Genomic DNA, 23,216 nt, shown 5'->3' with positions numbered 1-23,216 from the left:
TAAGACATTTTAACTTAATTCTATCTACAGGTACCTTTGGATAGATGAAGGTTGGCATAATCAGTAATTATCTCCCATCACCTTAGACGCGCATGGAATTGTTTCGAAGCTACATGTGAGACTTATGCGTGAATCGCATTGATGTGCGATCGCATAGGAAAATCGTAAGCAGGGAGAATGCTGCATAACATCGCGATAATAGACTCGCACTATATAACTCGCTAATATAACTTTATTGTAACAATCATAAGGAATCATGAGATATTATATTTATTCAAGGCTTGCACAACTGTATCAGCCGTTTCCTCTCTGAACTGTGTATGCAGACTGTGACCTCCTTCGAATTCAATGAATTCCACGTTTGGAAAATGTCCTCTAATGTGAGGCATGTGGCTCCTCCTAAAAACATAGTAAAAATTAATTATCAATGGAGTAAAAACATTCAAAAACTGATGACAGCGTGCGAATTGCCAAATCATACCGTAGATTGAAAAGGAATCTCCATTGCGAAAATCTCCATTGGGGTTAAAGGAGCGTTCTCGTCAATTGCCAAACAGCTGAGCGCTTATGTTTTTTTTTTTTTCGGTATCGCGTAACATTCAACAAGTTAGATATGGATGCGACGTTTCTTTAGTTAGTATTATTAGTTAGTTAGTATCATTAGTTGGTATTAATTTTAGTTGGTTTTATTATGAAAATATCTTTAAAACGAGAAATTAAACCAAAAAAGTATTCAATTTTCATTTGCATCGAGCTGTAAGAAAACAGGTTTTGAAATCGGAAAATTTCAGAATCTGAATTACAGCATCAAATGTGACATTTATTAGATTCTTTTTTTAATGCTTTGAAATAGTGTATCTGTAGATGTGTATTCCTCCGCTTATGTTACGCTTACGCAGTGCTGTGTGAACAGGCTTAATGTTCTAGTAAGTTTATTATTGTGATTTGTTTTTAAATTTACCCGTTATTTTCACATTCATTAGAGTTTTCTGTAATATAAATTCTAACAGGTCGCGCGCCTAAAACACATTTAAGAAAATTAATGTTACAATATAAATAAAGTGTAAGGTTTGCCATGTTTTGAGCATTATCCCTTATAGGCTATATTAATGTAAAATATTGACTTTGGTTCTTTTTTGTATAGCATCACATCATGACTGCTGAGTCTTCCAAATTCATTTGTTGTTGTTTTTTTCGTTGAAATTCAAACTGAAAGAAAGCGTTATGTTGCAAACACTACAAGTATAATAATATAAAATGGCACGCTTTTTCAAACTCAGGCGTAAAAATCAATCAAAAATGGTAAACGGAAAGTCTTACGACACATTTTCACCCCTAGCGCCATCTGTGGTTCGCTTTACACTATCAGTCATCCATAAAAAGTTAAATAAAAGTGGTCAACAATGTACTTACAGATTCATGAAAGATTTAGTCCCAACTAAAAATACAGCAGGTCCTTCATATGAGCCAACAGGGTCTAGAAGAAAACTGGCAGGATCACTAAAGCTTCGATAGAGTGACTGCTCGTCAAAATTAGCCGTGTATCGCCCATCAGCATCTCTTTTGAATGGATAATGTAGTTTGTATAATCTATCTTTAGAAATTCTTTTTTTCTTTAATTGAACAAAGACATAAAAAAAATATATTAATTTGCATACAATATATTACTAATTTAATTCAACCATTTTTGCATAAAACAAATTATAATTTCTTTATACAAGGTTACCACGGATCTAAATCTCATTTTGAAAAGTAGCGACGAAAATAAAGCGGACGTCAATACTTTATAGAAACATTTGTGGATTACACATGACTTTTTATAGGAAATATTTTTTTCCAATTCACAAATGGGTTGCCATTCGTCAATTTAGGCGCTTATAAGGACGGATTTATTGGCCACTCTTCCATGGGTACCATATTAGGTGGGCCACATTCCTCCCACAATAAGAACAGATAATACAGAGAAAGAAAGGACATCCATGCCTTGTCCGAGATTTGAACCCAAAACCTTTCTGGTGCAAGGTTTCAAGTTTTGAAATGGTCTCTTAAAAAAGAATTTATTACTACTATTTTAAATTTAAATCAATTTAACACATGACAATAAATTTAACACCTTTAAATCGTGTGTTTACTACAAAATACTGATTAAAACTAAAAAAATATGCTTTTAAATTCCAGCAATGTTACGCAAAAGTCAATTCTATTCAGGGTGTTCCTACAGTAAATTATGGGTCTGTTCAAAAATGATGCCACATAATTTGAATCACAGCCATCAAGAATATTTGTGATGGAATTTCATGTTTAGCGTTAATAAAGTCGGTCTTGTTAACGCGTACCCACTTACGAAAATAGAAAGATTTTACGAACATTAAAAAAAACTGCATTAAAAAAAACTCCTGTATGCGAATTCGGAGATGCGAAAGAGATCCTAATTAGCGAGTTTACCGCGGAGAAATATGTTTTACCAATAAAGTTCTCATTCACATCTTTGAATTTGCATACGCGAATTTTTCGCATGCATTGAGATGGCGATCCATATGCGAAAAAAGTACAGGTGGCATAGAGCAAAACTATCCATGACAACACTTTGCATGCTTTTGCCATTAGCGTGTGGAGAGTCATGGGAGAAGGAAGTAAGTTAGTTTATGTCTTTATCTTCAAATAGATTAAAGACTTTTTAGATAGGAAACTATATGGAACTGAAAACTAGATTGAACATAGTTTATAAAAAAATCGTCTTGGAAATTTAAAAATATATATATATGTGCCAATTAAATACGAAAAAATAACGAAGGGGGAAAATAATTCCTGGACAACTGAGAAAAGGAGGACAGAGTAGGGAGGAAGGTCAAGACATGGAACCGATCTTCTCCCCAGATGGCGTACTCGATCACTCCGATCGTGAATTAGTCCTTATCTCGTCTCCTTCATCAAATGATCATTTAAGCTCTATCTAAAATAATCCTCTTTAATGATCAATCATTTAAAGAGGTCATCACTGAGCAGTCTCCAACCTGGGCACACGCTTTCGCAAAGGGGAAAGGATGGAAAGAAAAGTAAACTATCTTTATTACATCATTTACTTTAGTTCCTAAATGAATGATGTAATAGAGAGATATTCCACTTTCATCTACTTACATTTTCTTCGGAAAATTCTGCGAACACATCATCAACAATTTTCTTGTTCGCCTCCTCTTCATCCATATAGCTCGGAACCTTTAAAAGTGAATTTGATATTCCTCGTAAGTAATCTCTGCACTGGATTACATATTCGTGAGAAACTGATTTTACATACGTGTCTTCGGATATTATCATTGCTACTCTCTCTGGCTGAAAAAAAACATTATAAAAATTTATAACTTCAATCATTTTGAAATTGAGAACATTCTAGCAATAAAAAGTAGATTACTAGCAAAACTGTATGAGACGATAAAAAAAAAATCGGCAGATAATCTGCAAACTGATCGACACATTTCTTGAAATTTCGGGGAAACTGAAGTACAATGGGCGTTTTGAAAATGGCTCATCTTCAAAGTTGCAGCGAATAAAGTCCGAGGCACAAATAAACTGTCAACGCTGGGTAATCTAATTAACTGGAAAGTAGTGACTTACTTTAAAGTATTATATATATACGCCTTATAATTTTGCTCGTGCGTCGTTGTCTACAGTGCTGGAAGCAAAATTTTCAAAATTTATAGTTTAAAACCATTTGAAAACTGAGAACACTCATACAATAAACGACTATTATTTATAAAACTGAAAGGTACAGTAGCCAGCGACGATAAAATCTTTACAAATGATTTGCAAACTGAGAGGCAAACATCATGGAAATTCGGAGGAACTGAAGCAAAATACGTATTTTGAAAATTGCGCATCCTTAAAGGAGCAGAGAATGAATTCCGAGATACCAAATGAATTGCCTACTCTGGGTAACCTAAATATGAAATGAAAGAAATAAAAAAGATCAAAAAAAATCAGGAAAATCATATAATGCGTTTGTAATCGCTACAATTTTTGAAAGACTTAAGTATAATGTTATAAAAAAAACTTTTGAAAGGTTACAGAACCCTCCATTCAATTGTATGATGGCGAATCCTGGAGTTGGCAAAAATCAGATGAAAGAAATTATGAACTCAGATGCTTTAGGAGTCTCTACAATTTTTCAAAAGCCATAGGTTTAATAATATAAAGTTAATAAAGACTCTTAAAAGGTTGCATAATACTCCATTCAATTGTAAGATGCCGAATCCTGGAGTTGACGAAAATCTGAGGAAAAACATTATTGGGGAATTGGATATGAAATTTACACAGACGGCAATGAAATGCTTGTATTAAATATAGAAACAAATGAATATGAATATAGAGTAGGTAGCGGTCTCCTGGTCAAGTATAATAACAACACTATTTACCAACAGTCTGCTGGAATTATTGATGAATCAAGCGTCTACCCCGCTGAGCTAAAAGTCATAAAATTAGCTATCTCCTGGGCTGTAAAAGAAAACATCAATGATTTGGTGATTTACTTAGATTCTAAATCCTCGTTGCAGTTCCTCGAGAACCCAGCACCTAAAGATCCCATAACAGAAAACATTGAAATCATGGTACAAAATAAAAACTATCAATTCAATTGGATTAAAGCACACTCGGGGGAATTAGGCAACGAGGAGGAGACGCATTGGAGAAGGAAGGTACCTTTTTGCTCAGTGGGGTGGACTACCACTACTCAATTACCAGACCCAAAATCAATCATAAATTACGGCAGGTCAGTAAAGCTCTTTGGCGGGAAAGATGGAACGGTTCAGCAAATGGGAGAGACACATACAGATTTTACCCAAACATCAACGAAAAAGTGCTGTCAAGTGATTTTCATATAAACCAATTCTACACTAAAAAGCTTCAGCTGTAAATACTGTGGAAAAAAACAAACGATCGAACACCTGATAGCCGAATGTAATAAATTCTTGACATTCCGTAGTAGACACATTAACAAAAGGGCACTCATGGAGACATGATGTAAATCTAAACAACAATTGCAAATCATCAGAGAAATCATTAAGCGACCGCTCGAGGACACCATTACACCAGACGACCCCATGAACTCCCTGCACACAATTTAGTTGTTGTGTCTCCCAGAGCGGTCTCCGATCCTGACTATTTATTTCTTTTAGCTTTTCATTATTCTTTTATCCCAAATTTTACCTGTTTTATTGGTATCTTTTGTGATATTCAATTTTAATCTTCATCAACCATGATTTTAATCTGCTTTTGTGTTTTAATCTTTGTCTTTTGCCTACCAGCTTTTAATGTTCCTATTTAGTTACACTGTTTACAACGATTTTTTAATGCTTTTCTTTGTTTTATGTCCTGGTTGCTCACCAACCATGATTTTAAGCTGCTTTCGTGTTTTAATCTTTGTATTTTGATTGTTATCACCTTGTACAATTTCATAGTTGCCTTAGGCTACAGTGGACTCTTAACAAGTTTTTCTTAAAAAATAATGTTACAGTGCTATAACTTGCAGGGATTGTTTATATTTAGATAGAAAACATAAAATAAAATAGTTTGACACATAATTCTTTCTGTAACATGAAAAATTTAAAATTTTTTTTAAAAATTGTCGATTTATTTTTAAGTTTAAATTAGCTCCTTGCGCTAAAATTTTCCTTAAATTCAAAAATCATTTGTTGATTTCAACTCTATTTACATTTCTCTTCAAATTGTAGGGAAAAAATTTATACATTTTGTCACTAATTTCAATACAGAGTAGAAAAACCAAGTTTCGGAGACAAAAACATGAAAATCGTCGCTCAAAGAGCATTTTGGAACATTGAAATGACCATAAAATATATTGTGATAAACTATTTAGGAATTTTTTCCCTACAAGTTTTTTTTATTGATCTAGAGAGTGTGTAAAAAAAAGTTTCATGCTGTACCGGTAACTGCTGGCAAAAAAATTTAAACAAAAAAAAAACTAAATCTTAAAAAAACATTTTGAAGAAGGGATAAAAAAAACTAAAAAAAGGATAAACTTAAAATTTATGGCACATGATCTGACAGTGGAAATACATAATAAGAGGCGTTGTTTAACCCAATAACACTGAATATAAACAAAAAAAGACACATACCTATTAAAATGTTGATCGAGAGAGTAGGCCCATTTATCTAAAGAAACTAAGAGTTCACTAAAAAAAGAGTCATGTGTTGATGAATAAAGTTTGTTTTATTGAATATTTAGCTTAGTGGCGGCATCAAAAGCAAACTAACAGGAGGTATGGCAGATGGTTAGAGAAGTGGTCAGGAGTGACTGGGAGTTTCGTGGTTTCCATTCATACCAAACCACAGGAGTGGATAGGTCCAAAGCACAGGTGTGGATAGGTATCAGGTCTGGTTTCGTGGTTTCCATTCAGACCAAAACACAGGAGTGGATAGGTATCAGGTCTACCGGGTGACATCAGAGCGGGGTTGTATCAGCATTCATCGTCCAACAAGTGGATGAGAAAAGTTAGCCTGCGTGGCCTCAATTTGCATATGGTCGTCGCAAATCCATGATCAGTCCAAAATAAATTCCATTCACAATCGTATTCAAATTCTTTTTCACATTAAAAGAGCTGCATGATTAAGCATAAAAAAAAAACATTTCGTAGATCAAGTCATAGCATGGCAGCACATGAGTTGGATGTTAAAAATGACTAATATAGAAAATTCCAAAATCCATTTTGAAAAAAATAAGGATGGCGCAAGGAAGCCATTCTTCCAAAAAAAAGGTTCTCCACCTCAGGGAGGAGGGAGCAAAAATATAAAACTCCGTTAAGCGGAGGGCTGCAAATTGTTTGACGATCAAAATATCGAATCCTCCGATCGTCATTCGCGCTCTTTCTTTTTATAAGATACAAAAACTTAAAGTTAAAGTTAAATTACTTATTTTTAGAAAGTTGAAATGTTACCACAATTATTTTTCGAGCGTTACGGTTAAGAAACACATCTCCGATCTAGTAAGGCACGCTGACATCAAAGGTACCGGCAAACAGGTGTCTTTTTTTCCTAAGAAAAAGGGGGTTAAAGGAATGTGAAACGGAGAGTCAGGGGGAGAAAGTCCCCATTGCACTATAGATTAAGGGGCGAGAGAAATTATATCAGGAAATAAGGATTTGTAACAGGAATTAACGAAATTGTGCGGAAATTAACTTAAACTTGTGACTTGATGTCACACATGCAATAGTCATCAAAATTACGTCGCATGGAACTGTTTCAATTTCTAGTTCGAAACAAAATTTTCGTTTTGAGAAAAACAAGTTTTTGTATTAAAAAAGCAAATTAAGAATAATATTGTCAAATATTTTGTAAATTTTCACGTAAATTAATAATTAATATGCTTTTTTATATAATAACCAACTATTTATACATTAATTTGGCAAAATATGGTATTAGATATCAGAAACTAATGATGACGAGAATGTGATATTTACATTGAAAAAATCAAAACAATTGTTGTAAAATGCACAATTATTTTATTTTTTTTAAAATTTGTTAAATGAAATGATGATTTATGACAGTACATATACTGAACTTGTACATCACTAATCAAGAGTAATAAAATTAATTTTAAATATAGTAAAAAAACACAAAAATTATTCGATACTTTCAAAATATATAATTTCACAATAAGGTAAAAGAGTTGTAAAAAAAAATCCTTAGGTATGATATTCTGCAATAACATAACAAACATTATAAAAGGAAACACAAACAAAACAGTTTTAGCAAATTCTCTAAATTCCCACACTTTGACGTACACATAAAATTTAAAATCCGCCAGTAGCATATGATAAACTGCATTCATTTTTATTTTTTTTACTTTTACTCGCTAACTACAGCTGTTATTGCTATTGTAATTAAACAAAGAGAAGCGTAATGAAACAATATGAAATAATTAATAACATAACAAAAACAAAATAAGATAAAACAAAAATAGTAGCTTTGAAAAAAGCTGTTTTGAAAAAATTGGAGAACTACACGATTAATAACGACAATAACTGGGTTATTAAACCAAATAAAAGCATAAACAAAATCAATCTATCAACTAGGACAATATGCTGCCTATTTTAGTAAGACAGATGCAATTTAAAAATTAAATAATTTAAAGATTATCTGCTATAATTAGCTTTTAGCTTAAACCGAAACTAAAAATCCGTTTGCAGTCAACTACTGACTTCAGCACATACATGAGTAGAAAAAGGGGCGTGGCCTAATTCAAATGCTAATATCTCCGTAAAAAATGCTCCAATTTAAATAAATTTTTTTTTGTTTGGAAGCTTATGATGTCTACTATACAAATATATAAAAATCTAAAAGTCGATATTTTGATCATTTTTATCGAATTTCAAGGTCCACTGTACCCTTAACGGCAATGTAAGAATTTTAATGCATAACTTCGTTTTACTTTGTCTGATGTTTCCAGCATTTTTGTAAAACACGGCGCATCCTATGTAAGCACTTACAGTTTTCATACTGATGTAATTTATACAGTACTTATATAACTGTTTTATTGGCTAGTTGGCATCACGCACTATAAGGTCCCCCCCTCCCCCGGAGCAAGATTGCTTTTAAACTTTTTGTGTTGCCATCTTCTGTAACATTTGTAACAAGTGTCTTCTGTAACAAGCTTTATTGGTTTTAATAAATGCCACGGGTGGAGCTGGCTGATCAGGCTGGTCGGCAGGGCACAGCGCTGGTCTTCGGATGGCTGTCCTTAAGGGAACTGTTGCGACGGCGGGACATCCTTCCGTATGCCCAAATGAGGGCGGGTCGGTCATTTACGTCTTAGGTATAAAATTAAATTAAAAAATAAACCTTTACAAGGGTATTGAACATTCTATTTATATGATACCAAACACTGAAGTTGCAGTAAATCAGGTAAACTAATCATGAAATCCAGATCCTGCTTTAGGAGTTTCAATAATTTTTGGGGAGCCTTAGGTAGTATTAAAAACAAAAATAAATGTTTACAAGGGTACTGAGCATTCCATTTGTTGGTTTAATGCCGAATGCTGAATAGCCGAAAGTCAGATAAAAAAAAGTAATTAAAGCCGGATCACGCCTTAGGACTTTGCACATTTTTTGAAGCATTAATGTTAAATTAAAAATAAATGTAAACTTTTACTAGGTTATTGAACATTTCATTTATATATATAGAATTCCGAATACTGAAGTTATCGAAAACTAGACTTAAAGAAATCACGAAAGCCAGATCTTACTTTAGGAATCTACAATTTTTTGGGATGACTTAAGTATAATATTAAAATTAAGAAATAAATATTTGCAAGGCTACTGAACATTCTATTAGTTTGTATGATGCCAAATATTGGAGCTGACAAAAATTCGATAAAAAATTTTTGAAAACCAGATCATGCTTTATTTCTCCCTGAAATTTTTGATGAGCCTCAGGCATGAAATAATAAACAAAAATTAAACATATCGAAGCCAACTGCACTGTGCGCTAAGAAATATATATTATACATAACTCTGCAAATCAACATTTTTTGGTAGGTTGTTTAATATCATTCATTTTTTTTAATGTTTTTGTTGAGTATCTTTATAATTGTTTTTTTTTTCCTTGCTTTAATTTATAGCATTATCTTATTGATTTTCATAAGTTGAAAAATAATAAAAATGCATGTAAAAAATATAAATGTACTGTGCCATAACAATAGAATACCTTGAATAACGTTTGATCTAGTCATCGGATCTTAACGTACTAGGACACAATCTTTATGATTTAAAGGGGAAAACTGAAGTAAATCAATTAATTTGGGCAAATGATTTTTACAAAGATACTAAATCAGACACAGAAGCTTGCTTTCTCTGAATAAACATAACTTCTTTTCACAGGATTTGGATTCTCAAAATATGGGTAATATGGTCCCTATAGTTTGGTCAGGAGAGTAGTTTAAATTTTAGATCCTTAAGGTAGATTTTACTTTTTGCTTATTTCTCCATATCCTAACAACTTAGATGAATCAACAAAATATTTACACACAATTTTAAAATTCGTTTATCTAAAGAGAGTCTTATGCCAGACATTGTTCTTAATAGTTTTCTATTATTTAATAATTTTAAAACAAATAAATAATTATTCGACATTTTTTTTAACTGATTTACGGAAATTCAAAAGTTTGTAGGTCTAAATTCGATTCTTTAAATGATGTAAAAATTTGTAAGTAATACAAAAAAAATATTATTTTGAAGAATAGAATTTAAACCTACCAACTTCTGAATTTCTGTAAATCAGTTAAATAGCACCTGAAAAAGTAATGCATTTGAAAATTAATTTTTTAGAAACTATTCCGTTTTTAATATTTCTGAGTATTTTTTTAAACTTTTTTTTTCCGTTTATTTATTATTTCTTTTTTGGAATCACGTTTGTTGAAGTTTCCAAACATCAGATAAAGGGAATTTAGAAATCTTTCAAAATAATCGTTTAAAATTTGTTTGACGGCAGAACGTTAAATAAATAAAGATCTATAATAGATGCTAATATTTCATTTACTAATTAAGAAATCATATAACGAAGGCAATTTGGTCATATAATGATAACTAATACATCCAATTCTCTTAAAAGCAAATACGTGGGCACCTCACCGCAAAAGAAAAAGTGTGAGGCCAAGACTAAAGTGCAATCAGGCAGACAAAGGCAAAAGATTGATGGAATAGGAGTTAACACGTTGCTTTGTTAAAGACAGGAATGTTTGACGAAAAAGCAAAATTCAAAGCTCTCTGCGTCATGTAGGCACGAAGATGGTAATTAGGTAAGTATATGTCAGAAAAAAATTAGCTCTAAAGAAAAAAAAACTGGATGTTATTCACAGAAAAGGGCTTTTTAAATTTTCATTTTTATTTATTTATTCATTTATTATGTATATATCACACTGTGCATGCTTACAACTAACCTGAACGTTTTCTTGATGAAACTTGAGGTGGTTCTTCTACTGACGGTGCTCCGTCAATGGTAGGAAGATACCAAGGTTTTCTGACTAACTTAAAACAAGCTGCAGCGAATGTATTTTCAGTACAGTTGCCAAATTTAGCGAAACTAATTTGAAACTACAAGATGAACAATTGAATTTCATCAAAACTAAAATCATAAAACTGCGTTTGTTGCAAAACTTTTTCTGTATAAACAAAACTTGGGAAGAGGATATTGCTCTCTTAGTTTCAGTGCCGTAGGGAACCTCATCACAATAAATAAATAAATAAATGAATATATGATTAGAAATTAGTGCTCACAAACATTGAGCCGGACATAATCAAATCTCATCACGTTCATCCAAGTCATTAATTTTTTTATTTTATTTTAAACGAAAGATAATAAATAGTAATCTTCTAAATGAATTTGCGTCTGTCTGTATGTATGTCCTTTATAGACTCCTAAACCAATCGATTAAATGCTATGAAACTTGGCATACAGATAGATCAAAGCACGAGGAAGATTATTGTCGACATTGGAACATTCTGCGAAAAACCGATCCAGCGGTATGAGTGAAAATCGAAATGGAATTTTCTGATTGGTTAAAAGTTAACCAATGTTTTAAATTTTGCTACAAGCGATTCAGTTTCAAATATCCTGAAGATAACAACAGTGATATTTTCTATCTTACAGCTTTATTCATTTGGAAAAGTAAATCACATATACTTCAAAAGCAAATTTCATTCAAAGTACACGTTTTCCATAATTATTTATATTTAGTATGCAATTTTAGGTTAGCACAATTGGGTATAATATGAAAAAAGCGCAACTACTTCCACTTACTAGGAATAACATTTACCTTTTAGTTTAATTAATAAACTGAGTTTTAAATATGTTTACTAAATTCATAAACTGCGGTAAAACAACAATATAAATTATTTCCAAAGGAACTAGACTAATACAATTCCAAGCTGGCGAGTAGCGACTTATAAACAAGACACTTCGTTTGATGCTTTTACTTGTTGCTAGAAATCAGGTTCGCAGAAAATGCTGTTTGCTAGTTAAATTTAGTAGGAATAACACGATTTGTGACGTAGGCTATAGTATACCCAATTAAATATAGTTTTCGAAGATTTCATTGCTGTGACAGTTGTCATTTGAAAACTATTAGATTGTTTATTATTCGAATTCATTCATTTTATTTCTTTCATTTAAAAAAAAAGATTTTTGTTTTAAATTTTATAATTTTTATATTTCTTATTAATTTTATTTTTATTGCTCTTTTTATTATTTAAAATACATACGTGAATTTTCGGTTTAGCGAATTTGCAACCACTGTCAACGTTTACATTTCTTTTTGTTTGTGAGAGAGAATATTTGCAAAAACATGCCGCCTAAACGAATCGCTCTTAGTCGATCGACATCTCAAGCGCGCAAAAAGAGAACTACCCATGTTTCAGAATCATCGAAGCAACGGGAAAAAAGACTTGAAACTAATCCAGAACACAATGCTTTTGCCCGTTCCTTATGGCTATATCACACGAGAGAAAATAAGTGCAACTGTAAGTGTAACTGCAAGTGTAAGTGCAACTGTAGGTGAAATTTCTCCAAAAATTGCTCGTGTGATAAAGAAATCACGGTTGCACGAAATATCTGCAACCGATCAGGCAATTTCTTATGTGAACCAATCAGATCGTCTGCTTTTTATGACGTTTCAATTTTATGTGATGACATATACAAATGTAAATAAAAATGGCGGCGGCGTTAGGAAGAGGATGATCGGATGAAATTTTTTTATTGATGAGACGGAACAGTTTTTTAGTTTAATAATAACATTTCCTTTAAAATGAAAGCATTTAAAATACTTTCGCACTATGAGATGATCATCTCAATGCAGTTGATGTACTACCATAACAGGAACCTGCACACGATTTTAGTATCGGTGAGTATAGTACACAATTTTTGCGATAAGTTTTCTTTTAAAATATTTATTTATTTTAAGCTAATAAAATTAAAACTTATTATAATTTGTTCCGATCAAAGTTTTAATTACTTTAAATAGAAATAATTTCTATTTTTATATATGTAAAAATTTATACTGGCGAAAAGCTTTACTTTGAAATATTCGCCAAGCAACTCGCTAAACTTTGTTACATTATTATAACATAAAATATAATAATTATATTTCTTTATTTTTAAATTTTAATCTTTATTTCTGTTGATTGTAAAAGCATGTGTCCGATTATTTGAATAATTTTTATTATTATAATTATTAGTGAAATAATTATTTTATTCTTCCCTAAGAATTCTTTTAATTTTTGAAAATCTCTTTTTAAAACAAGTTAGAAAATATGTGTGGTAAATATTTACCTTGTTTCTCACAAAGTTACCCCATTTTCCAGTAATTATTGAAAAGTATTACAAGAAAGGTAGTATATTATATATAAAAAGTAATTATTTAAAAAGCAAATTCCCAATCTCCTTGTCTGTTTCTACATTCATCCCCTCTATTTTTTTTTTGTGTGTGTATGATGATTTGCATAATATTTTGTTTATAATTATTCAAAGTTAACTAATGATACTTTACTTTTTATTTATACTTCACATTTATCTTTTGATACTTAGCTTTTCTATAATGACAGTAAGTATGTAAGTGTACCTTACTAATTTTTCAATATACTTACATTTTTAAGAGTCTTCGCTTATAAATACAATTTATTTTTCTTGAAACAAATTTCAATACAAACATAAGAATTACAAAACCAAACATACCTGACATCTTTCATTAGTGTATAGAATGATCTTAGAAGTATAATCAAAATATCTGTCAAACTTAAAATAAGTTTAAAAGGGATACCTAAGGACTTAAATGATTTCAAATTAATGGTATTTAATCTTCCTTATTCTAATAATGTGTTGGTAAAATTTTATCATGAAAGTGATTTCTTTCTTTTATTTCAGATATTTCGTATAATCCTGTAAGGTTTGTCTGGTAAGGAAGGAAAGAGATGTAATACTGTCTTTATGGAAGAAATTAAAAAATAAGAAATGAAAATGAATAATGTTCAAAATGTTTCACTTGACAATAAATGTTTTATTTTTTAAATTGATTCTTGTATTATTTAAAATGCAAAACAAAACACGTAAAAGGCTATAACAAAATGATATGATACATAAAAAGTATGTTCTTAATAAAATATTGTTTTTTTCTTAGTTATTAATAAATTTTAATCTATATACTGTATATTACAATAAATTTGTCCTAAAATAAATCCTATAATTTTTAATTAAATTATCTTATGCCAATAACGAATGTTTTAAATTTTACAATAATAAAATATAAGTATGACATTGAAAATCCTCTTATATTTAAAAAGCAATTTTACTAAGAAATTGGATGAAATAATTTTCATAAAAGTGATATTCCTGATATGCAATGTGTAAATGAATAAAATTGATGATCCCTTAATGCAATGTAAATTAATTTGATGAAAATAAAATTCTGAGACATTGTAGTATAGATAAGTCTGACATTATTTATTATGTATTTTTTAGACTCAATTTAAAAAATAGAATTGATTTGATAAATCTAATAGTTTTGATGTTATAAATATTTTATGAGTGAAAGGTAATTCAAAAATTTTATATTTCATACATTAAACCATCATTTCTTCTACAGAATTATTTCAAAGGACTATGTTTTTGAATTAAGCTTAAAAAATAAATTTGAGGAAATGCCTTACTTGATTAGATAGCAATGTCAGTTGCATAAAGTGGTATAAGTCATAAAATTGTCCTTTCTACACATGAAACTTTTTATAAATTTTTGAATTGTTAAACTATTAAATCAGACAGCTTGTTTTTATTCTCATTCGATTTAGTGTTTACATAGATAATGATACCGCACTTGCCTAGCTAGCATGTTAGATAGTAAATATATATAAATAAACTATGCTTTTACAGGGCGCGGAGCCAAATCTTTCAACAAAAAATAAGCAACTTTTAAGAACATTTTAGGCACTCAAAAAATATTTTAAAGCACTAGGTAAATTGACAAAATGCAAAATAATTCTCAGACTTTACATGATCATGATAAAATAACTAGAATTTGACAAAGAACTGTTTTCTTGATTATATTAGCCATTAAAAAAATGATCAAGAGATTTTTCGGTTCGATTTCAGAGGGTGGAAAATAAAACCTGAAATTGAGAATATCTTGCAAAATACAGCATGAGAGAGCAAGAATCTCACCGAACCCAGCTCACTAGACGCACATGCGGACTCGCAAGTATTTCACCAAACCTGTAAAATGATTGGCGCTTTAATGCGCTATGGACTGACGGTACGCTGAAATTTATCATGATTGAATGAATTCTGTTGTTGTTGTTGTTAATTTACGTCGCACTTGAGCTGCACAATGGGCTATTGGCGACGGTCTGGGAAACATCCCGGAGGATGATCAGAAGACATGCCATTACAATTTTGATCCTCTGCGGAGAGGATGGCACCCTCGCTTTCGGTAGCCCGACGACCTGCGAGCGAAGTTGAGCACTTTATGGTAGCACAGTTTAACGAGGACCAATACCGCACACCTTCGGTCCCTAAGCAGACTGATCCAAGTGGTCACCCACCCGCACACTGACCGTAGCCAGTGATGCCTGACTTCGGTGATCTGCTGGGAACCGTGTCTTAACGATCAGTCCACTGCGGGACGAATGAATTCTGAAAACGTGAAATAGAAAAATGTGAAAAGCACGTTTTTACATAATATGTGGCGAAAATCGACATTCCCTTTCATAAATCTCATTTTCGAAAAAAGGAAAATAAGGCACTTTTTAAAAACACTTATTAAGAAAAGCACCTTTAAGGGCCTTTAAAAAATGAAAATCGAAAATAAGCACCTTTAAGCTCTTTTTAAAAACGCTACGCACCATGTTTTATACCTTAGTCACTCAAATCAAGATAATAAAAATCGTCAAAATTCTAGATAATATATAAGTCCATCCCCCTTTCCCCCCCTTATACTTTTAGGGACACAACATGAAATTCATTGATATCTCAATATCATTTTATATTATGAGGTAGAAATCATAATCCTTTTTATACTATGCTACTTCACTTAAAAAGCACTTTTTAAAAATGCTACGCACCATGTTTTATACATTAGTCACTCAAATCAACGTAAAAAAATCGTCAAAATTCTAGATAGTATTTAAGTCCATCCGCCTTTCACCCCCTTATCTTTTTAGGGACGCAGCATGAAATTCAATGATATCTTAATATCATCTCATATTATGAGGTAGAAATCATAATCCTTTTTATACTATGCTACTTCACTAATGGGGAAATAAAGTTTTCAGAATTTTAATTTGCTGCTGAAAAAAAGACTTAACACAAATACAAATGTAAAAAATTAAATCAAAATCAATCAATATTCTACAGCGTCTTTACGAACATCGTTGAGAAACTATGATATAATAGAATCATATGATAAAATTAAATATGAGCCAAAAGTAAAGATAAATAACAAAATATGGTAACCCAATTACATGCAACCGTTCAGGCAATTAAGCAACCCTATCGGCAACTCCGAACGGAGGAATTGCGCTTAGAGTTTCACTTACACTTGCAGTTACACTTGCGGTTGCACTTATCTTTCTCTCGTGTGATAGAAGCATTAGATTTAGGAAATTAAGAGTGTTGCTAATTACTAAATGCTTGCTATCATCCTAACTAAGTGTGATAGAGTCATTAGAAACGTCTGAGCAATAGGAAAGAAGACTATTAACAAATCAACTACGCACTACCCAAGCCCGTTCGTCGGAAACTTCAGAGCAGCGGGAAGCAAGAATGAAAGCCGATCGAGAACGCACTACTCATGCCCGGCCGTCAGAAACATCCGAGCAGCGGGAAGCAAGACTAAAAACCAGTCAAGAACGCACTTCGCTATTCAGACGCTGCCAATACTCTGATTTGAATCTCAGTGCATTTCACTATGATCCGACAACCAACACACAAGCGTCATCATCGGAAAAATGGATCAATTATGTACGTTTTGTAATGCCTTAAAATTTAAGAATGAAACAGCTGGAATTCGCTGTTCTGGAGGCAATGTGAAAGTACCAGATTTAACGTCACCAGCCGAGCCATTATCAACGCTCTTATCAGGTCAAGCAAATCAATCGAAACATTTTTTGGCGAATATACGCCGGTACAATTCGTGTTTCCAAATGACTTCATTCGGTTTTACACGTATCGTGAACGAGAATTACATGCCAAGATTCAAAGTGCAAGGCCATATTTATCATCATGCAGGATCACTTCTTCCATTGCCTGGCACAGATCATGAATTTTTCCAGATTTATTTCTTGAGTAACACAAATGGTCAAGTCAATCAACGTTGTCAGTTAAACAATGGCACTAAGCGAGAAATTGTTACCTCACTACAAAATTTTTTCGATCAACATAATCAGTTAATTAGGCTGTTTAGAACTGCCTTTACAAAATGCCATCCGATAATTACAAAGCTGTTATTAGAGGCGACAAAACACCTGCAGGCCACCACAAAGGCAAATACAATGCACCAACATTGTACGAGATGACTATTGTTATAATTGGTGAAGAATGTACCTCCCGCGATATAGTTCTTTATCACAAAAATGGTGACTTTCAAAGAGTCTCAGAAACGTATCGATCCTATGATGCATTGCAATATCCTGTTTTATTTTGGCAAGGAGAGGATGGATATCATTTTAATAGAAAATTGAGAAATCCACAAACTGGAGAGAAAACCAACAAGAAAGTTAGTGCCATGAATTTTTATGCATATAGATTAATGATTCGCCAAAACGCTGATAATCACATCTTAAAATGTCGACAATTAATTCATCAATACATTGTCGATATGTATGCGAAAATTGAAAACGAACGCCTACTGTATATTAAATTAAATCAACCAAATTACGCTCAAAAGAATACATTTATTTACGGGATGCAATAATTAATGATGGTAAAGCTAATCCTAATGATGTGGGGAAAATGATTATACTACCGGCTGCATTGACAGGGAGTCCAAGGCACATGTATGAATATTCACAGGATGCCATGAAATATGTTAGCGCATGTGGGCGCATTCAGCACTTAAATTACCTTTAAATATGCAATTCTCTGAAACACCCACATGCAATATCAAAAAAATTCTGTAAAATTCTGTCTTCTGTAAAATACACTCTATAACAAAAAAATCGACGCACCAAGAAGGAGTTGTCCGATTGAAACGAAAATTGGTGGATAGAAAGACAATGTACAGAATAGTAGATGATTAAAATTTCAGAACAATTTAATAATTTATTGCAGAGTTACAGTAACAAGTTCAATAAGGTGTTGACTCGCCTCTAGCCTGGATACAAGCTGCCACACGGCGTGGCATAGACCGATAAAGCTCCCGGATGGTCTCTTGCGGTATTTCCTGCCAAATTCGATCCAATTGTCGAACGAGGTCATCAACATTCCGTGCCAGATGCAATTACCTTTCCATCATATCCCAGACATGCTCGATGGGAGAGAGATCTGGTGATCTGGCAGGCCAAGGAAGAGTTTGACAAGCTTGCAGACAGTTCATAGCAACACGTGTCGCATGTGGTCTGGCATTGTCCTACTGAAAAACCAGCCCAGGGAGCTGCAACAAGAACGGTAGCAAAACAGGTCTTAGAATGTCGCCGACGTACCGCTGTGCAGTAAGTTTACCTTTAATGAGGACCAAAGGGGTCCGGCTGTCGAAGGAAATGGCACCCCAAACCATAATGCCTTGTTGAGGGCTGGTGTGGCGTGCAATAGTGAAGGCAGGATCCCCCCTCTGCCCTGTGCGTCTCCAAACACGTCTTCGATGATCGTCAGGACACAGTTGGAAGCGGGATTCGTCGCTGAGGACTATACGTCCCCAGTCAGCATCATTCCAGCCATATCTGTTCAAAACATTCATTCATACAAAATTTCAAAGCAATCGGATGATTGCTTCTTGGTGCGTCGATTTTTTTGTTACAGAGTGTACTACAATCATGCCACCTTAAAATTTGGGATGAATGCGCTATGGCGCACAGAAAGGAATTAGAAGCGCTTCATCATACACTAAGATTTGAGAGAAAATGAACAACTTTTCGGCGGCGCACTAATTTTATTGTCTGGTGATTTCCGGCAAACTCTACCAGTAATTCCACGTTCAATTCCTGCTGATGAACTTCATGCGCGTCTCAAATCATCAGCGTTGTGGCAAGATGTACAAAAATTACACTCAAAGACCAATATGCGTGTTCAACTACAGCATGATGCATCAGCCGAACGTTTTGCAAAGCAATTGTTGGATATTGGTAATGGAATGATAACAATAGATAAATTCACCCAATGCATTACACTGCCAACAGACTTCTGTAAAATTATTTCAACCGTAGATGAACTTTTTCACAACCTTTTTCCAAATATCGCTCAAAATTACAAAAATCTTCAGTGGCTCAGTGAACGTGCTATATTAGCAGCAAAAAATAGCGATGTACATGACATCTATAATCACATTCTAAATGAAATTCCAGGTTATGCAAGAACATATAAATCCATCGATACTGTAATAGATCAAAACGAGGTTGTAAACTACCCAACCGAATATTTGAATTCACTTGATTTGCCAAGTATGACGCAGCACGTTTTAACATTGAAAACGGGAGTACCTATCATTCTCCTCCAAAACATCAACCCACTTAGACTTTGTAATGGTACGCGTCTTTCAGTGAAAAGAATAATGACCAATATCCTCGAAGCTAAAATTCCAAATGACAAATTTAAAGCAGAAGATGTTCTGCTACCGCGTATTCCAATGACCCGCCCCCCCCCCTGATATGCCATTTGAATTTAAACGTTTGCAGTTTCCAGTGCTGGGTGACTCTGCTCCTCCGCCGTGGCTTCTCCACAGGTGCCCACTGGGTAAAGAAAAGAGAGCTAGCAGTTCTGGCACTTTCTGTGACCAATGGACAATAGTTCCAAGTGCCCACCATTAAAAAAAAGTTTCCGGTGCGACTTGCTTTTGCCATGACCATCAACAAAGCTCAAGGGCAGTCACTACAAGTATGTGGCCTGAATTTGAAAAATCCATGCTTCTCCCACGGACAGCTCTATGTGGCCTGCTCACGTGTCGGAAGGCCTTCTAATTTATTCGTGTACACTCCAAACGGTAATACAAAAAACATTGCTTATTCAAAAGCACTTGAATAAACCTGATTATATCGAGCCGGGAAATTGCCAAATGCTTTTCACCAATTAAGTACATCTCTGACCACAATTAAATACAAAATCTGAAACATCTGAGCAACAGCAAGCAAAACTGGTTATCGATCAACTGCACACCTCTCAAGCCCATTCCTCTGAAACATCTGAGCAACGGCAAGCAAGAAAAGTTAACCATTTAAAATACATTGCTTAAGCCCGTTTATCTGAAACATCAAATCAATGGGAAGTAAGAATAGAAAACGATAGAAAACTTACTTCTTTATTCAAACGCCGCCAATATACTGGTTTAAATCTTAACGTATTTCATTATTATCAAATTACTAATTATAGTCTCTATCCAAGTTATCATTAAAAAATGGATCATTTATCTGTGTTTTGAAGTGCTCTCAAATATAAGAATGAAACAGATGGAATTTGCTGTTCTGGTGGAAAAGTGAAACTACCAGATTTAACGTCGCCAACTGACTCATTATCAACGTTGTTATCGGGTCACGCAAATCAATTGAAACTTTTCTTGGAGAATATATGGCGGTATATTCGTGTTTCCAAATGACTTCATTCGGTGCTACAAGTATCGGTGTGCATATGGGCAGCCAGAGTTATTTATTACATTCACATGCAATCCTGCTTAAGCTGAAATTAAAGAGCTTTTGTAATCTAGGCAAACATTATCTGATCTTCATGATATTACCGCACGTGAGTTAAAACAAATATTAAGCCCAATACTTGGTTTCATTGTAAAGCGTCATGTTTTTGGAGAGACACGGTGTTTGAGTTATTCTATTGAATGGCAAAAAAGAGGATTGCCAGCATATTGAAAAAGTCACGCCATGTCAAATAGATCAGCTCATATCAGCAGAAATACCTGATGCCGCCATTGATCCAGTCTTATTTATGGCCATCATTCAAAATATGTTTCATGGTCCGTGTGCATCACCATGCATGTCTATTTGAAAATGCACTAACGATATCCTAGAGAATTAACTGCTTTGACTATCACCTGTTTTTTTACCATTAAATAAAATTCTCATTTCAAATCATAATCGCAAATCTCATTTAAACACTTAAATACATAAATTAAAATTCAAACAGAAAGCGTTGCAACGCACGCAAAAGATAGCTAGTAAAAGATAATAAAAGATTTCAATAAATAGTTTTTCAACAAAATGTTTTTTTTTAATTTGTAATTTTTATGCCGTTTATATATGCAGTTTTTCACTTGGGGGTCCGTGGGCAAGTATTGTCTATAAAAAGGGATCCATGGGTCAAAAAAGTTTAAATCAATATTTATTATACACGAACATTGGGTTAATTTCATTAATTTTGTTTAATTGCTCGCAACGTCATTCTTACTTTTATTGATTTGTTGTTACATTACTATACAGTTCTCTTATATATCATTTATATTAAATGATTAATATGCTAATGCAAAAATATTCCGAAATATAATATTTGTTAGTTAAAAATGAAACTTGAATTGAAACAAGAAAAATCCAAAATATAACAAGGCGTCTAAATCCTCGAAAATTCAGGAAGGTGCTTCTGCTGCCAAAAACATCGCCAAAATTGCTACGAAGTTATTGAAGGGTCTAACTATCAAGCAGAGCCTACACCTCTTAGAAAAGAGAAGGCCTCACCACAGATCAATTTAGTAGTTCGACGTAAAAAACATAATCTGCGCATTGCAATGGATGGGTGATCGTGTAAAGCTAAGGGTGGTGGCGCTAGTGGTAAAATTGCTCTTTCAAGACTTCCGGGTTACTGCTTCCGATATATTTTTACGCCGCAGATTGAAAAAACGCGCCATCATACTATTGCATCATATCTTTTGCAGTATTTCACATGTACCGAGTTCTTTCTTTCAGCCTTTAAACTTCAGCATTATCATATTAATATTATAATCATTAGAATATTTTCTAATTTGGCTATCTTAAAAAGATATTTTTAAAGATATTTTTGGCGACATTTTATTCAAATGTAGCCAAATAAGGGATTAAATACAAAACATGGCAATCCTTAAGAATTATTCACAATGAGATATTAACTTTCCAAAATGTTTTTTTGGCCTTACGACCTCTGAGAAACAATAAATTTTTGAAAGCTCTTATGTATGGTACAATTATGTTTAGATTTGAACCCAAATTACAATAACAAAACTGCATAGAATATTTGGCTTGTTCACACATCGCCTCGTAGTCATAACATAAGCGGAGGGATACACCGGAAATTTTCTGAATTTCTTCCGGTTTAAGGACGCTTGTTATTGTTTACATTAGACCACCTATCCATAAATAAAAGAGATGCCATTACGTTTGGACTATTAAAGGATCGAATTTTTTGTTTGAGGTAACCCCTCCAGAGGTCTTCTTCCCTCTAGGAATCACCTTTCTTTTGCTTGTTAATTGTTATTGGGTGCTGTTAAAATACTTTAAAATCTGAAAGGTGGAATTTTGAAAATAGTGATGAGCAAAAAATACGGATAGATTCATTATTTTCAGACAAAAAATATTCAAGAAATAGACATTTCAATCTAACGGACATTTCTTATGCTGTACAATATTACAATAGATCAGATGAATCTTTTTTTACCTTCCGAAAAGCTGCGATAAATGCAGTGTAGCCACCCATACTATGTCCAAATAATACAGCTTTATTAGCTTTAATAATATTCATAAAATGAAACAGATCATCGACGTTTAAGGAGAAGCTAAAATCATCAGTATATTCGCTGCCACCATAGTTCCTGGCATCATATGCATACACCTAAAAAAATTTGTACAATACTATAAATAAAGATATTAAAAAATATTTCAGTAATTTCGGTGTTCTGATCACACAAAGAGTTTAATTTCATATAAATACATTTTAAATAGACTGTTTTTATTACGATTGTTTGTAAATTTCTGAAACGTGGTAAATGTATCAGGAATAGATAGACAAGGAAATTTCGACATGCCATAGTGAAGGTAAACATGGGAGT

The 23,216-nt window shown here is 33.0% G+C and overlaps 1 protein-coding gene across 1 annotated transcript in view; it reads right to left on the bottom strand.

The window, feature by feature from the left end:
- Nucleotides 1–217: 217 nt before the first annotated feature.
- LOC122269101 (uncharacterized) overlaps nt 218–23,216 on the bottom strand; it is a 31,782-nt gene continuing 8,783 nt past the window's right edge. Inside the window, exons 3-6 of the mRNA XM_043040696.3 lie at nt 22,826–22,999; nt 3,139–3,330; nt 1,414–1,613; nt 218–399 (exon numbers count right to left, since the gene is read on the bottom strand). Coding sequence (XP_042896630.2) covers nt 255–399; nt 1,414–1,613; nt 3,139–3,330; nt 22,826–22,999 — 711 coding nt within the window. The 3' untranslated portion in view covers nt 218–254. The remainder of the gene's footprint in view (nt 400–1,413; nt 1,614–3,138; nt 3,331–22,825; nt 23,000–23,216) is intronic.

This window comes from Parasteatoda tepidariorum, chromosome 8 (genome assembly GCF_982258835.1).
Source record: "Parasteatoda tepidariorum strain Cologne lab strain chromosome 8, Ptep-v5.0, whole genome shotgun sequence".
Taxonomy (NCBI): Eukaryota; Metazoa; Arthropoda; class Arachnida; order Araneae; family Theridiidae; genus Parasteatoda; species Parasteatoda tepidariorum.
This window is presented reverse-complemented; position numbering and strand designations above follow the sequence as displayed.